General features: G+C 37.1%; 1 protein-coding gene across 6 annotated transcripts in view; it reads left to right on the forward strand.

The window, feature by feature from the left end:
• LOC106091660 (pseudouridylate synthase RPUSD2) overlaps positions 1–18,723 on the forward strand; it is a 431,111-nt gene that overhangs the window by 218,021 nt on the left and 194,367 nt on the right. For 2 of the 6 annotated variants that reach the window (XM_059365901.1, XM_059365904.1), the window contains exon 2: positions 9,666–10,526. The exons of 1 other annotated variant lie outside the window; for it this stretch is intronic. In XM_059365901.1, coding sequence (XP_059221884.1) covers positions 9,771–10,526 — 756 coding nt within the window. In that variant the 5' untranslated portion in view covers positions 9,666–9,770. Of the gene's footprint in view, positions 1–9,627; positions 10,527–18,723 lie in introns of all 6 variants that reach the window. 3 more of the 6 variants (XM_059365902.1, XM_059365905.1, XM_059365903.1) reach the window with 2 other exon arrangements.

The raw sequence follows: 18,723 nt of genomic DNA on the forward strand, positions 1-18,723 counted from the left end.
TTTCGGAGATGCTAATGGTAAAACATCGACAATTCGTCCAACATTTTTTGGTTGTGTTTTTAACAATGCTGTTTTGAACGTATCTTTTATTAAATTTGGCGGATGTGCCGCCAATAGTTCCTCTTGTTTTTTCTTTTTGGTTTTCTCCGTAACTTCGTCGTATGCTTTGCTAGGCCGGCCGGGAATCAGCGGTTTAATTTCAATAAGTAGATCCGATTTCAGCCACTTCTCATACATTTTGAAAAACTTGATTTTTGCGAATGAACATTCTGGCAACCTTCTCTCAAATGATTTGTAGAATTTTTCAAGTTTGTCTAAAGCGTCTTTATTTAGCCTTATTCCATATATGTGGTCCAAAGTGTAAACAAGTTCCTTAAATGACTCCGTGTATGATTTGGAATCATTTTTGATGTCCCATACAATTTTCGAAAGAGTGGAATACTTCAGTATGACTTCCATAACTTATAAATGTCCTTTACGCCTCTACAAAATATAATGAAGAAAATTTGGATTTTGTTCAAATATTTATGCAATATATTCACAATTAATGACCCATTTCAGGTATCAGACGCAATCGTAAAAAGGGGTCCAAAGTGCCTCTTTTTACTTACTCTTCTATAATTATTTACCTGGACTCGAATTTGGTTAAAAAAAATGACAATGAATTTTTTATGGGTAGGTTTTTTCACATTCATTGATACGGTGGATTTCCTGGGAATTCGACATAGCGAAACAGGTAACATTTGTCTGCATCAAATCTTAACACAAATATATATATATATGCAGGTATATTTCTAGGTTACTTTTTATTCAAAAATCATCAGCTTACATTAAAAATAGATGTAGGTACTATACAAACGCACGCCGATGCGAAGTGTTTTCGCTCTAAAACACATATTTTTATTCCAATTTTTTTAAACTTTGGCAGGAGACCTTTTTTTATTCTAACACATTTGTATTGTAAACCCTGGGCAAATCTATCAATGTTTTAGTGTAGGCCCCATATAAGGTTCCATTTCACAAATAGACATTTTTATATAGAGTTTAATGAAGTGTAAATGAATTTTAGAGTAGATAGAATCCGAGTTGAGAAATGTTTTATACATCGTTGGAAAGGTATGAAAATTTCCTTTACGATAAGGTATGTTGCGTAAATATGGCTATAGTGTGTCATGTGCAATTAGGACAACAAAAACAAAATTTGGGAAATTCGACTTTTTTGAAAAATTGACTTTTTTATTGCCGGTTCCATAAAATGGAATAGAATAGAGATATTTCCATGATTCTTTTTGTGTTTTGTAGAAGAAGTGTTACCAAATAAAAGTTTATTTAACATCTTTGCAATAAAATGTGACGTAATACTTGTTTTTTAGCAATGAATATAGCACTACTTGAAAATTGACTTTTTTCAGTATTTTGATCGCTACGATCTCATTTATGGCTAGGATATGGCGAGACATACCTTAAAATGTTGGGAACATTTTAAGCTTTCATTTAAGTTCAAAAAAAGCGAAAAAATCCCCGTGGAACTTTTTTTCCAGTGAGAAACTTTTGAAGTTTAGTAAAAAAATTGGCCATTTTGGTCTTAAGATAACGGTGTTGTTTGATATCGAAATTAGCCAAATTAGCACTTAAAACTTTTCTTAATACCTCGACTTTGTGAAAATGGAAAGAAATGATAATGCTTTGACGGCCAAAGTTTGCGAAAACTTAAAGGAAATGGGAGTATCTTTTTTGAAAAATTTTGCAATTTTTTGACAAAAAAAATATTTTTCATATTGAAAACGATGCCATTTTTAAACCGCCAAAGATATTCACGTGATTCCTTTTGTATTTTATGCACACATATGCTGGCATAATTTGTGTGAAGTATGAAGTTTATAGCTTTAAAATTGACGGAGTTATTTAAAAAACACTGAAAAAAACCAAGGCCAAATTTTCATATTTTAAAATTAAACAATTCATAACTCCTTAACAGTACACGATGGCATGGTACTTTATGCATAAGTTTTTTAGATCTTGTCAAGCTCTTTCTCTAGAGTCCTAAATCATGTAAATCGGTTGAGTAGATCAAAAGTTATGGCCCCCAGAAGCTTGGAGAAGTCAAAAGTGGTCAACTTTGACACCCTGTAGCTCACCCTGTATTAAAGATATGGACCAACAACAGCACTTTTCTGAAAGCCTATGTCCTCCTCTACAAATGTCTAGAACATTTTGTATCTAAAATCAACAGATAAAAAGTTGTAGACTTATTTCCAATTTTTTTGCCATTTGGCCCACTGTGTGTCGCCTGGTAGCAGCTTAAGCACGGTTAATAGAGGGAGCATCATTGAAGCACGGCTAATAGAGGTAAAGCACGGTTAATAGAGGTCCAAAACCAACAGCACAACATGCCGGTTAACAGATGTAATCGGTTAATTGAAGCCCGAATAACCGAGGTTCAACTGTTCAACCGGTTGATGATGGCGTAGTCGAATGTCGAAACTTCCACAAAATTATGGTTATCGAAGACGAAAATTTGTTTACATTTTTGGTTTCACATAAGTCGAACTTGACAGTCAAATTTAGCGAAAATGAGTCAATTGCTTTCTAAACTACATTGCGCCTGTTTATCTAAAGTGTATGGAACCTACTTTTATATTATTTGTTTTTATTTTCCACAATATTTTCCTATTATCAAACTGTCGAATGCGAATAAATTCCGGAATACCGTGAAATTCGCCTCCGGCTACGACTGGTTAACTCGAAGCGTTTCAGGGCGATGCAGTCTGAGTTAAGGGCGTGGGTGACGAATGCTGTGGAACAGTGAAACGGTCGGTAGGACGATGATAATCCTATGGGGAGATCCGGATCGTGAAATGACGAGGCTTTTACTGAAAGGAACTAATAAGGAGGTCAGTATAGATTTCGGTATCACAACAGGACACATAGGACTGCGAGCTCTCTTATGCAAAATCGGTGCGGCAAGTGATAGCATGGAAAAAATTATGAGACATTGCGCAGTGGGATGGGGAAAAAATAAGTGGAACGGATAGAGATATCTTCATGAAATTTTACTTGATGTTATCCAGTTTATATGCAAAATTTCAGGGCCCATTGGTGGGCCTTTAAAGTTGGTCACCTACAAATTTTGTTCGGGCTGTCAAATGCGCAATTATGGTCCGATTTTCAATTGGAAAGTGCTTAAATATCCCTATATAAAATCAAAACTACTTAAGATATCGTAATTTTTCACAAATTTGTAGATGAATATCTCTGTTAATAAATGACTACAAATTTTGGCACATATCTTGATGAAAACAACCAAAATCACCACACTGGGGAAAAATTTTTGCAAACTCGAAAGATTTTCGCAGTTTATTTTGTTAAAAAATGCCAATATTGTACTTCACAGATCTTCTATTCGGGTTAACACAATTTATAAAAACTACACTTAAAACGCATCTACATTTTGTCTTCTTTACAGCACATTAAGCTAAGTAAGCAAAGCAAAAAAAAAATAGTGCTGGACCAAGTTTTCTGTTTAGAGAGAAACAATGAATTGCCTTTTTTTTGACAAAAAATGCCAAAAATTGAGTTTTTTTACATATTTTGATTTGTAACTCGCATAACTTTTGACTGAAGAATCGGACCTTAGCATATATCGCGAAAAAAAAATCAATTTTATTAGCTTTCCAAATCAGTTAAATGAAATCGGTTCAGAAACGCTTTCACAAGCAACAAAATATGAGACCAGCCTCTGCGTAAATTTCAAAAAAAAATGTTAGTCAAATTTTATGGATACTATAAAAGACATCCCGCACATTTAAGCCTGTTGGAAAATCGGACCATAAATGCGCTTTTGACAGCCCGAACAAAATAACCATCTACAATTTCATGAAGATATTTCTATCCGTTCCAAAATGGCAGATTTATTTCCACTTATTTTTTCCATCCCACTGTGCGTTGGAGCACTCTATGTTATTGTGCGGCTTTCGCGGTCAACAGGCATCTGTACATAAGTGGGGACACAATACCAGACATGAACCAACTTAAGTAGCACTAGATTCCTAACATAGATTTTCATTTTCGAGGTTACTTTTTATTATTTAGAGTACACAATAATCGGATTACTGGCCATAATGGCATAGATCGGATTAATACCCGCACCCCCTTTTCAACCTTACCTACAAAAATTCATGTGCTTTCATGTATTCCATCAACCACAGGCTTACGCTAATAAACCATTTTAAGAACACCTAAAACCTGTTTATTTTAAATATTTGAAAGAACTGCTCTTGATCATCAGGAACAAAGATAGCCGATCCATTTATACAGATAAACTAATCCATCGATTTGAATTTACTACCCCTGCAAGATTTAACTTTTGCCCGATTTCGCGTTCCATAAATAATGTTGGCTGCTACTAGCTATAGCCCCCGTATAAATCGGTGAAACCGTTAAGCTTTCTTTATTCCCCGACTATATGATAATATGATGTATTGAGCTACACAAAGGAAGATTAAGATCATGTGTCTTTGAATAGCGTTTCCCAAGTTATGTTTTTTTGTTTATTGGTCAATTCGAACAATAAATTACTCATATTCTGATGCCAAATCACACAACACAACAGAACTTATTTTATTGGGAATATGCCTTTTGTGGGTGTTTTTTTTTTTTTTTGCTGTTACCGTTGGAAGTTCATTCTTGGTTTTTGAATTACCGCCTAATAGAAATGATGTTTGAGTGACAGTGATATTATATATGGATCAGTCTCCACACTATTGACATTGTCTGCCGCCAGATTTTAGCACCTCACTAAACAGTATGTATAGAGGTGTGATATATATATAAACCCATATTAGTTTGAGTAAATATGGGATATTATTGGCTTAAAGTGCTATGTTACACAGTTATTAAACTATTTATGCCCTATAAACAAATTTTTAAATTTCGTATTCAAAAACATTGAATAAAAACTCAGTAGCTAAAATGTAATTATCAAAAAAATTTCGTTTCCATCTGATTTCCGCTGTTATATGCGAAATAGTAGGGACACTTATACAGCAAAAACATTTTGCAAAAAGCCAAATATTGGGACAGTAGTTCAAATCGTTTAAAAGAATTAGAAAATTCATTAAAAGCTTTACTCAAAGTTAATAAAAAGCAGTCAATTGCTCGTAGCAATGTTCAAACAAGAGAATAGGTCGAACATTTTTTATAATTTGAAGCACTATGAAAATATGTTAGTTATTCAAGTTGGGGAAAATTAGTATTGGAAATTGACTGGTTTGCTTACAGTTTCAACAACTGTGACAAAAAAGGCTGTAAAATGGATACTCAATTCGGCAACTTGCGGCACAAAACTGAAAATTATGAAACGATACACGCAAAAAAATAATTCATTATCCATAGACGAAATTTTCAGCAATTTAACTATTTTTATAAAAAAACGTTGGGAGTTTGTTTACAATAAAATTGAAAATCTCTTGTGATAAATTAATCCAAGAATTTGTGTTTGGAATTTTAGCTGTTTTTTCATATTTATTAATAAAAAATTTATCTTTTCACATATGTGTACTTTTCTTTGAAAATGGATTGTGCCCAGCCAAAAAGATAGAGAACTGAAGTTAATATCGCCCTACATCTACCCTATAAGTGAAATTCAGGTAATATCGTTATAAAGGCGCTTAATGTAAGTTTGAACCCATTACGATGGACTTCGGCAAAGAAGTTATTATTTCGGTACACTCTTTCAAACATTTTAATAAATCTTTATGCCAAAAGCTCCCGCAGATCCTTTAAAACATTACCACATTATTGCAATATTACTGCAATATATGTTTGAAATATTACGAACGTTGCATTGATGTATGCGTGATCAAATGCTCAAGAAGTGAAAATAGAGCTACACATATACAGTTGAACTTTTCTGTAACGAACTTCCCTAAAATGCATTGTTCTCTATAGCGAAAAAAAATTGAAAACAAAACTTTTTCTCAGCCAATTTCACCTGCAATGAATTTTTTTGATTTTTGAATTTTTGGAAATTCTCTCAAACTAATCTCTCGAATTTTTGACAAACTTGTTTTAATTGAACTCATTCAATGTTGATCGTCAACGCAATTATAGACAGCGACAAAAAAATTGCTGTAAAATACGTTAGATTTGCAATTAATGCGATGCCTACCATCTCGCACATACCAAACAATAACTTGTGTTTGCTTTGCTTTTTCAAAAACAAACTAAACAGTGGTTTGTGGGCAATAACATCAGTTTAAAACAGTGATGGGCACACGTACACTGTTGAAAGACATCAACTAAATGCAAAAGATTTGAAATGGTGGCAGCAGAAGGAAGCCACACGAAGTTGTTTATACAATCCGTGTGCTACTCTTCGTGCGGATATGTATACTGCCCATCTATTGTCGGACGAGTCGAAAGTTCGGCCGGGCCGAATCTTAAGAACCCACCATTTCTTCATGCGAAATTTCTACCAATCAAGCAAACACTTGAACGATTATTGGAAGTCGTAACGAAACACTTATGCAAAATTTCAGCCCATCCGGATATGTGCTTAGGATTAGTAAAATTCGCTAACAACAAACCCTCAGCCATGGCCGGACGCTCTCGAAATTACATTTAAAATACAAAATATCATACATCTTTCTGAAAATACAATTTTTTTTTTGTTGAATCAAAAATTTTATAAATTTTTTTAAACATAAGATTTCAATAAAATTTCTTTTAAAGATTCAATTTCAATGAATTTTTTTAAACACTATCTCGAAATGAAAAAACTTTATTGTGCCTGCTCATGCATTTTGCGAGACTTCATTTTGCCCAAAATTTTTTAAAGTCTTTCTATGTTGCTTTTCTCTTCTAAATAGACACAAAAACAAAATCGATTGGTCTAATCTGGGCACAATTCCAATAACATAATTAACCTTTTTATGCAAAGATAAAACTCCAAAGACATTTTTTTCTAAAGGGAAAGTTTTAATGAAATGGCCTTTAAAGACTAAAGAGTTGCTCTCGTAAATGTAGAAAAAAATTTATCGCAAATGTCGTTGTAACAAAACGTAGCATTTGGCATTACAAATAAAAGAAAACTTAACATTTATTAATGACATAAAGTCCTGAAGGTGACTGATAGATTGTGTCTTCGTCGATATTGATTGAGGGATCGTTTAAAAAGTTGCAGATTGGGTCGATAGTCCCCGCCCTGAACAGGTGGATTTTTTACAGTGATATTCCACAAATTGAAATCATCTCTTCCAACAAAATTTCTAAAAAAAATCTAAAAAAATGCCTAAAGTAATTAAAACAAGTAACAGGCAGCTACAAAAATTGGCATACATTTTTTCAGCAGACTTGTGTACTCAAAACAGCAGATTTTGTAAGCTGATGTAGCAGAAATAATGTTTGCTAATTTAACAGCCCTATGTGTGCTAAAACAGCAGTAATATCTGCTTTCCCATGTTCAGCAGACAAAAACTGCTGTTTTAGTGAACATTTTCCTAATGGATGGATCAGGTAGCTTCTTTACAGTAGTATTCCACAAATTATAATAATCCTTCCAACACCAAAGTGACTTGGTGAGTATTCATATTTTTTGAATGACATAAGGTATATGATCTTTAAACTTAATCTTGGGTTCCATTTTCAGAATGACTACGTTATTCTGTGGAATAAAACATTCCTTACGCCTACTGGTAAAATATATCGCTTGACTTTTGTCACCGTTCACCAATATCCTCCACTTGTGAAAAGTCTTGTCATCCCTGCCTGAAAGCTGAAGATTACATTCAATGTAAAGACAGTCATACAGTTCTCTTGGACTGGAAAATCTGAAAAATGTAAAGGTTATACAGTAGAGGGGACAAACAGGATTCCTGGGGACAACCAGAGTTAATGTACACTCTAAAAATCCTGTCTCTTGAAAAGCTATGAGTGATCTTTATCAACGTCATCGAAAAATTAACGTTGACCATCTTGTAAATCAGGCCATTTTGCCACACAGAATCAAATGCCGATTTCACGTCCAAAAGAATCATGACGGTGGACTTTTGCTGGCTAAAATTGGAATCGACTATATTCCTTATCCTTACGGGGGGATGAACAGTGTTGTGTTCCAATAGCTCATGAGTTTCCATGTACTCTATTAGCTTTCCCTTTATAACCTATTCCTAGATCTTGCTAATCGAGGAGAGCAAGCTGATTGGCCTTTACGAAGACGGGCAGTTATGGGTTTGTTAGGTTTTCTAATTGGAATAACTTTCGATTCCTTAAATCCTGTGGGAAATACCGAACTTGAAACTGGCATATAATGGCATAATAATAAATCATATGTCCTTAATCGGTAGAGCCTTTAGACAAGCATACTGTCGTTCCCCAGCGCCTTCTTATGCTTTAGTGTCCCTACAATATTGGATATAGTCGCGATGTCAGTAGCGATTTGTGGCATGAGGTTCGCAGATAGCTTATATCCTCGGATATGGTCCGTGGATCACTAAGCATGGGGCCAACGGAATGGTCTGAGTCAAAAGACACCGCCAAGACATCACATTTTCCTCATTTGTGGTAAAACGTGAGCCATTATATCCTAAGCTTGAAATTTTGTTAGTCCTCTACTTTAACACTTTTGAAAGGTTCCAAAAGGGGGAGAGCTTTTGTCCAATCCAGATAGGTGATTATTCCAACTTCTGTTCCTAAACACGTGCATTCCCTCATTTATTTCCGTGTTTAACCTCTTCATCTCGTAGAAATCAGCCCGGTCACTATTTCTCTTCCAAAGACTGCTATAGTAGTTCCTCGAATGAATCAAAAGTCTCAGGTATTCCTAGAAAAGTTTTGCAACACACCTACGATATCTAACTGACACACTGCATACAGTAGCATGAGTCTATGTCCCCAGGACCGGTCATGGAATCGGAATCACGGAGTGTGTTTCGATTTATATACTTCGAAAAGGAGCTCCAGTTAACATTCCGGTAATCATAGCGGCGCCACTGCATTATCAGGACATTGCAGTTTCAAGTAATCCTGACTGGAGAGTGATCTGAGCTCAAGTCGTCTTGTACCAGAGGCGACGACATAAACTCAGATACATTAGTTATAAACAAATTAAGTGTCGAGCACCGGTGAGCAGCGTTCGATGGGAACATAAGTGTGTTTGTCACGGAAAATTATGTCAAAACTACAAGACGCCTGCCTCTGAAATAATAGGTTCCCCCAGCAATTTGCACGTAAACATCCCCCAGATTGGTGTCTGCTATTGAAATCCCCTCCTTAAATGATTCTTTCAGCTCTATTCAATCTATTTAGATCAGAAGAAAACTGCCGCTTGCGACAACCATCAGCCAGGACAACTAATTGACCCACACAAACAATAACCTTCTGAAAACCTAAAATTAGTTTGAGAGCAAATTTAAATGATTCGCCGAAACTATAACCCTACCAAACTGAGATATTCATAAAGACAAGCACGTATTGAAGGATTTGCAAGATCAGGATAGGCCTATAGATAGTGTGTTGGCAAGTAGTACAAACGGATTTAAGTGATAAATGTTCCCCCATAGAAAAGTGGTGCGAGAATACCATAGGGTTGTTATTAATTTAATAAATAAACATGTGTCAAATTTGTAGGAAATACTTTATTATAACTAACTGACCATAATTAATAGTGATACATGACATTACATAAATAGATATCGAACGCACTGATTTGATATTATAAACGGAACATTCACAAGTAACAAACGTATAAATTAAATCAAAGACATTTAAAGATGCAATATCAGCCTGGATCCTGGTACCTTCCATGGGGCATACCGATACAGAAAATGATGACCATGCCCTACCCACAACAAGGATCCGCACCTATGGACCCATATTTGCCATCCAACAATGCAGCTTTAACTTGCCACGTACTACCCAATCCCCATCCCCATCAGGGCAATGGCAACGCCAATGTTGGCAATCCTATTCAAATGGAAGCTACAACGAGCAATCCAAACTATCAGCCTACAACGTTTAACTCACATGTAGTAGGAAAATTTGCATGTGCCAATACAGTTGAAAATATGAATGCAAGTGCTCCACCGTCGACCATTCAACGTTCAGGGGCGTCCATAACACCAACAATTCTTAATAATCATTCACGAACATTACTTCCGAATGCCCCAGTATCGAATGTTCATTCGCACCACCAAAGCATGTTGATGCCATCTACGATATTTGCACCCCTAACAATGCCGACCTTTGCCCTGGGTTCACCAACAGCTGCACCTGCCTCTGCCGCATTGAACAATTCCATGGCTGGGATGCCCAGCAACCGAGCCAGTCTTTCAGATTGTACTCGATTTGCTGCTCAACAGTCGGGTCACAGTGGCAGTTCGTCTTCGCCTTTGACAAGCATTTCCTCCTCCGCACCATCAAATCAAGCAATACCAACAGCGCTGAAGTTAAACGTCGATGTAGTCGCAATGCATCACCATGTAAACAAAGTTAATGCTGCGAGCAATCTTCCAATCTCCTTCACAAAGGTAAGTGTCTTTTGATACCAGGTCATGGTAATGTTTTGCACAACGCCGTATTATACAGCAGGTGCCCTAAATTGTCAATTAGCATTTGCCGATGGCTTCAAAGAATCACACCAAAATCAATTGCTCTGCAAGAAGGCAAAGATAAAGCTACCTATCTAAATCTGATTGTTGCCGTTGCTATGCATCTTAGGCGCGGTATGCACCTCAAACGAAATTTTCGTTGCCATAAGAAATCCCCTACCCCAATTTTCGTTTTGCTTGGTCACTTTTGGGTTTCATAAATAACGCTTAATTAAAATAAATGCGTACTTTATCAGCAAACAATTTGGCAGATTGGCCATGGTTTTTTGTGACCATGCGAAAATTTCGCTTAAAGTGCATTCTGGGCCGCATACAGATGTGTAAAGTTTAAGTCCTCTAACCTAAAGTCTCGCATAACTGTTGTCTAAATAAGACGATAACTGTAAAGACAAACTCACAAAAATAAGTTTACACACTGATTTTTTGGAAATGGTGCATTTCTATCATAAAAGCCTTTCAAATATCTCATAGATCCACCAAGCAAATTTTAAAAATAACATCATAAATAATGATAAAAAATTAAAAAAAATAATACCAATAAATAACAAGTAAAAGCGTGCTTAGTTCGCCCGAGCCGAATTTTATATACCCTCCACCATAGATCGCACTTGTCGTGTTCTTTTCTCGAATCTCTTTTTAGGCAAACACAAAGGATAAAAAAAAAGAATTTCCATAATATTGGAGCTATATCAAGTTATGGTCCGATTTGGACCATAATTGAATTGAATATTTGAATATAGCAGAAACTAGAGAGATCGGTTTATATGGAAGTTATATCAAGCTATATACCGATTCGGACAATATTTAACACATATGTTAAAGGTCATGGGAGAAGCTGTTGCTCAAACTTTCAGCCCAAGAGGATAATAATTACGCCCACTGGAGGCTCAAGAAGCCAGGATCGTAGATCGGTTTATATGGCAGCTATATCAGGTTATGATTCGAATTGAACCATATTTGGCATAGTTGTCATAACAAAATATGTCGTGCAAAATTTCAGCAAAATCAGATAGGAATTGCGCCCTCTAGATGCTAAAAAATTCAAGACGCCAGATAGGTTTATATGACAGTTATATCAAGTTATGGATCGAATTGAAACATATTTGGCACAGTTGTTAGAAGTCATAACAAAACATGTCGTACAAAATTTCAGCCAAATCGGATAAGAATTGTGCCCTCTAGTGACTCAAGAAGTCAAGATCCAAGATCGGTTTATATGAAAGCTATATCAAAACATGAGTTTTCTCGATGCATAAATCCTATCTTTTGAACCGAATAAGATAATTAAATAATTTAAACGGCATATGATGGTTAAGTGTTCAGCGTATGAAATTAAAGTTTGAAAGTGTGTTACGTCTTTTAGGTGCTTAGTTACGGCTTACCAAAGTCAACATTTGTTTAATAATTGGTAACTAAGCGGAGTAAAATTTTTTGTGTTGTGTTAAAAATTTGTTCCCTTTTGCATGGCTTTAACATTTAAAAATATGTTACCAAATTTAAAAAAAAAAAAAAAAATTTTTAATTTTTTCACATCTGTAGTTTTCATTATAATTCGTAATTTAGTTTTTTCGGAAATTTTAACTTGTAAAGCGTATAACTTTTAGTAAGAAAGATCAATCTTTATCAAATTGTTTTCTATTATTCGGAGAATTCCAATTGTGTTCTCAGATTTGCAATTGGTAAAGAAATAGTGCCACAATTCCAATAATGCCGACGATACCTTGACTGAAGTCTTAAAAAAATGTTTTGTAACTCCAATATCTCATAAACCGTTATAGATATTTCAGGCATCTAGGCATGTTTTTGTAGGACTTTAATTTGCTTACGAGCTCCAACTTTTGCAAACTTTTGTCATGACGATCGACCTTTAACTGCCTATTTGGCAGCACTTCAACATTTACAATGCTAGAGGTGACCTACATTTACGCCCCATGACAGCCCCTGGACCAAATTTTGCGCAATTATTGGAAACCATCCCCACATTCCACATTCACTATGTCATGTTTCGTGTAGATATCCTTATCTGTTCAAATGTTATAATATTATTCCCAGGATTTGTCGACTGACCTTCATACAATACATGAACCACATTTTTTTTTATAGTTTTTTCCTCTAAAAGCACGCAAGTACGGGAAGCTTAACTCTTTTGAATTATGTTAAGGAGCAACCAAAGGGCGTATTTTAAAAGTATGGCGAGATTATATTATTATTTTTTGGATAATTCCACAATTATTATTTTTATCCATCAATGGAAAAAGGAAAAAATTACATTCTCGTTTTAGATTCTTGTTTGAACTGTTGAGTAGAAAGGACGTTTTGTTATTTCGCTCCGCAAGCTCCAAAGAGCCAATCCACTATAACCTCGGGTGATGGAGCTGCAGCTCCAGGCTCCACTATACGACAGCCGACTGGTCAGCAGGGGCTTTTGACGCAGACACCTGCTTCGACTCTTAAGGACTAGGCCGAACCTATTCTATTTTCCCTTGCCTATAATTTGCCAAGGCCACCGGCCTTCCCCGGAAAACCAACACGCTCTTTAAGAGGTTGGAATAACAGAAGACGCATCGCTCTCAGGTTTATTGAGAGGTTTGGTGCGAATGATCCTAAGACTCTCACTAATAGGGAGAGAGACTCCCTAAATTTGGCTCGGGGATACGCTGCACAGGCTACCCCAAAGAATGCACGTCTTGATTCGGAAACTGCACCGCAGTCAGCCAAAAGGCTAAGGTCACCTGGAGGACATGCCATGCCTAAGAGAACTAGGGCGAACAATAGTAAATTGGGTCCAAGAACATTTGCTAATGACGCTGGGGACAGTTTGGTGATGGCAGTTGTAGACAAGGGAGAAGAACAGGGACTAAGGTGATGTAATCTCAATCTTTCAACCACCGACTGGAAGATTGGATGAGGCTGATGGTGACCGGAGACATGTAGTATTCGTACTAAACTCCGGCTGTCTCGCAGACCTCTACAAGTTTGAAGAGGTTGTATCCTACGGATTCAACAGGTTGAAACTGAAGGTCTATAAAAGCGGTGAGGTTGGGGAATTAGCAGGCAACTCAGAAGTTGTTGCTGAACACTTGCTTGAGGAACTATCGACCACATCGCTAAAGTCTGGCGGATTGCAGGAGAGTGAAAATCCCCTGCCGCAATCGAGAGAGGAGGGGAAAGCATCGAAACGGGACCCGAAAAGCCCTGTATGGGTGGACGGGAAGGACGGAACTCAAAAAGTACTTCGACAGTAGCAGCTAGTGAAGCATCTAAGGAGGAATCGTCCACACCGCAAGTATCTAGTGTCCTGGGGAAGAGTGGTTCTACAGCTTTCTCACCTGCTCCTAGAAGCGTACGGAAGCTCATCATGACAAGTTCTAACAAATCTTGTTAGGTTGAACTCCTGGTGGAATCAGAAGATGAGTCTAACACAACAGTGGTGGAAGTGCTGAATTCCGACTATGGTCCGGGGAATGGAGACGCAGAGCCTGTATTCTTGCAAAGAGTAGTCCTAATATTTTTCTTATTCGTTCGCTATGCACTGAAGATTTGGTAGTAGCCAGCCTTGAAATAAACAAGTCCCATTTCTGTGTGGCTTTCCTAGATACACGATTCAGGGATACCGACTTCAAACCTTAAGTTGCAGGTTCAAGCCGTTTCTGTAGGGAAGAAGAGCCTTATTGTAGGAAGTGATACTAATGCACATCACCAGATATGGGGAAGTTCGGATGTCAACGAAAAGGATAAGCTGCTTATCGAATATATTATAAGTTGCAATTTATTAATTTGTAACAAAGGGGATAAACCGACCCTTTTTACCAGGAACAGGCAAGATTTACTAGATATTACTTTTGTATCATAAGATATAAGCGCAAGAATAAACGACTGGGAAATGTTGGATGACCACAGCTTCTCTTTAGTTTCAGCCATGGAGAAAGTATTGCATAAGTGGTCCCTTGGCTTAACAGAAGATAAACGGATTGGGATAAATTTCGACTAAAATTCGGCACGTCTATCTCTTTTAGACAAGAAATGGAAGTGGCAACTGCGGAAGATATAGACATAGTGGTCAAGCGGATCACGAAGGTCCTGAATGACTCACTTGTGTCAGCATGTCGTAGTGCCAAGCCAAGGGATAAACAGCAACCGCCATGGTTTAGCCCAGAACTGATTAGTCTAAGGGGGATTGCAGAAAACTCTTCAACAGAGCGAAAGCCACAAGAGCGCCACACGATTGCGACATCTATAAGGCTGAGCTAAGAAAATATAAGGGCGAGCTGAGAAAGGCGCTGAACAAATGCTGGACAGAGTTCTGTAGCTCCGTGGAGGATACATCTGAGGCCTCTAGGCTAAAGAAGATTCAGTCCTCGAGGCCTGAGGTATTTTCAGAAGTCAGAGAATGTATGGACAATGTCTAGTGAGGAAACACTAGAACTACTCGTTGATACACTTTTCCGGGAAATTCTCCAACGGACATTGTGGCGCCAGAAGAGGTTGTCACTGGTATGCATTCGTCGGAGGTTATTAAGGAAATTGTGTCTGACCCGAAAGGTTTTCGTCCTATTAGTTTGTCATCCTTTATGCTGAAGACTGTTAAGCGGTTGATAGAAGCATATCTTAGGGCAAAGACCCTGGAGATCGCCTGTCTCGGCAGCAGCATGCATATAGTAAAGGCAATTCCACTGCAACAGCCCTTCACGACCTACTGGTCTACATAGAGGTTTCTCTCTCTGTTAATGAGTATACAATGGTAGCATTTCTTGACATTGAAAGTGCTTTCAATAATATACCGTATGAAAGATTATTAATAACTTACATACTGAAAGATGCATTACGGCAGGCTTGGGATCTGTGGATCTCAAAAGATGGGTCAGCAGAGGAACACCTCAAGGAGGTTTACTCTCTCTCTACTTTGGAATATATCCATTAACAATAAATTATTGTCTCTGGAAGAAAAAAGGTGTAAAAGTGGTAGCGTATGCTGATGAAGTGGCAATTGCGGTTAGGGGAAGTTTCCCAGCACTCTAAGAGATATACTTCAGGAAGCTCTACGTCCAACAGCAAAGTGGGCTACCGAAAGTGGTCTGGTACAAGACAGAAGTAGTTCTTTTCAGCAGGAGATACAAGTTGCCTACAGTGGCACCTTACTCCTTGGGAGGAGAGAATGTTCCATTTACAGAAAGCGCAAAATACCTGGGTGTTTTGCTGGACAGGAAATTGAACTTTAAATTCAATATTTTGGAAAGGGCAAGAAAGGTAAATCTTGCCTTATACACCTGCAAGAGAGCCATTGGCAAAAGTTGGGGGCGCGCGTCATGCATTGGGTATATTCTGCAGTTGTCAGAGCTTGATGCTATATGGTGTTGTGGTCTGGTGGACGGCTCTTCAAAGGTCCACCTGCTGTTCAATACTCCACCGGATCCAAAGGATGGCTTGTTTGTGCATGTCATCCGCACTGAGGATGTTCCAGTCAGTGTGGATTACACCCTACCTGAGCCGCTTTTTGGTAGAAAGTACTGTACCACTATTCCTGATAGAACCGATAGGAACTACGACTTCCCTGGTAATAGAAGTTATATAGACTTCTATACGGATGCGTCCAAACCAAACGACCAGGTGGGCTTTGGGGTGTACTCTAAAGATTTAGAACTGGTCATATCGAAGAGGTTACCCAACCACTGCAGTGTGTATCAAGCGAAGATCCTTGCAATTAAGGAAGTAGTGGAATGGCTAAGATATAATGTCATAACGGCATAAATATCTTTCCAGACAGCTAGACAGCCATTAAATCCCTGGAGAACATATTTCTGAACACAAAAACCGCCCTCGATTGCCCCAGATCTTTCCACGAGATGGCTGAACAGTTCAAAATTCTCTTGTTGTGAGTGGCGGCCACAGAGATATCCCAGGAAATTGTAAAGCGGACGAGATTGCGAGACTAGTAACGTTAGCTATGTTTTCAGGACCAAACCCGAAGGATAACCAATGATAGATGATCACAGAGGGGGTTGTGAGCATTCCGAAACTATGTAGCCTAATTTAGACTTAAAGAGGTCTGCCGCTTTGCTGTCACTAGCAAGAACAGACGTCTCAGTCATTGTGTCCGTCATAACTGACGGTTGCCATTATCAACTTTTGCAAAAGCTGTGAGGACATCGAAGAAGAAGATACTATAGAACACCTTCTGTGTGTGTCCCACACTGTCATTCAGAAGAAGTTCTACTTTAGGTTCTCATTTCTTTGAGAACCTATCTGATTTAGCGGATGTGAACATTTGCAAGTTGTTGGGCTCTTTAAAGCAATCTGGATGGTTCAACGGTAGGAACAAGAAGGCATCTTCCTACTTCTGTTCCTGTGATATCACAATGGACGAAAACGGGTAAGTGAGTCTGATGGCAGACTACCACTTAATATAGTTTTCGAGATACTACACTTGAAATCGTTGTTAATTTTTAGGCCACGGCTAGATGGAAAGATGGTTGCATAACTTTTGAGTTTTGTTTGTGATTTCGTTATTATTATTTTCCTGAAAATGGTCACCGACGGATGGGCGAAATATCGAATAAATAATTAGATAATCAAATCTGAAGACTTCGAGCTTGATTTCAAAAAATTTAAATATAATTAAATAGTAATGTGTTCATATATCTAAAAGTGTTGCCTGACTGACTGACAAATCATCGCCCAGCCTAAAAAAGGTTTGGAATAAAAATGGTTGCAAAATCGTTCCGGAACTGGGAGAAATATTGTAGTATATTAAGTACCGTCATTGGTACTCTCTTTTTTAATTGAGCTAGAGCTATGAATTTTGGAACATAAGTACACTATAGCAACCTAACTTGGGAGACTCAATGAGTTTTTGAACGAAATTGCGATATAGCGGATATTTACGATGGGCGATCGGTTAGAGCTAGACCTCCGAAATTTGGCTTACCTAATTTTTGTTGCGAAACAAAAGGAGTAGTTAGAAAAATAGAGAAAACTGCTAGTAAATAAATATTGGGTGACAAATGATTTTTTTCTCAAATTGTAAATTTTTGTACCAAATAGTAAAAAATAGCTTTCTACTTTTACGGTAAACGGTGACATGTAAAATTAAATAATTTGGTAAAAAGTATGGTAGGCTCGACAAAGAAATGATAAGTTGTACCAAATAAGAAAAGTTGTAATCGTACCAGGAATGGAAGAAAAGACACTTAAGTGCTGTAATTGGCACTATTTGGTACTTTCTTTACAGATTGAGCTATAGCTATGAAATTTGAGATACAGGAACAACTTAACATTACACATTTGGTAACTAGTTTTTTTTTTAATCCGTACATTTAAGTACTAAAACGTACAAAATAATGCATTATTTACCGTTTGAGCTTAAGATCTCAAAATTGGGACACAGTTACACTCTGGCAGTATATATTGGAAGCCTAGAAGATTATTTTCTAGTTAGTACATTTAGAAAAACGTACAAAATGGTTTCTTCTTTACGGATTAAGCTAAAGATCTAAAAATTGCAATACAGTTACACTTTGATGCTTTATATTGGGCGACTAGAAGATTTTTGAAATTCGAACATTTAGGTACTAAAAGATTGAGTCACCAAAAATTCTCCTTTCTGAGAGTGCAGACGTGTTTTAAAAGAACTCTTAATAATTATCAATTAAATTGATTATTTTTGAATCCACAAAGGCATCCTTCTTCTGTTCCTGTGATATCACAATGGATGAAAACGTCTAAGTGAGTCTGATGGTCGACTGCCTTATCCATAAATTAGTGAATTTATATTTGTAATAAAAACTGTTGTGCTGTGTAAACTCAAGCTTGTGTTATGAAACTCAATAGTTTGTTTGTGTTTATCGAACCACAAAATAGCCAAAGCTAAAAACACATAAAAGCCTTAGCAATAACAACAAGGTGATTAGAGGTACACATCATGTCCGAAATATCAATTCTTACATTTGCTTCTTCTGGCAATAACAGTAACGAATCTCCGCATGAGATGTTACTATTTTCGCTTAAAGGATTGAGAGGGGGAGTAAGCATAAGCGAAGGTAACTCCAACCAAACTCAGCGACTCTCAAATTATGATTCTCCTCATCGTATAATCTATCCTATTGATACGATACAATAG

The sequence above is a fragment of the Stomoxys calcitrans genome, chromosome 3 (genome assembly GCF_963082655.1).
Source record: "Stomoxys calcitrans chromosome 3, idStoCalc2.1, whole genome shotgun sequence".
NCBI lineage: Eukaryota > Metazoa > Arthropoda > Insecta > Diptera > Muscidae > Stomoxys > Stomoxys calcitrans.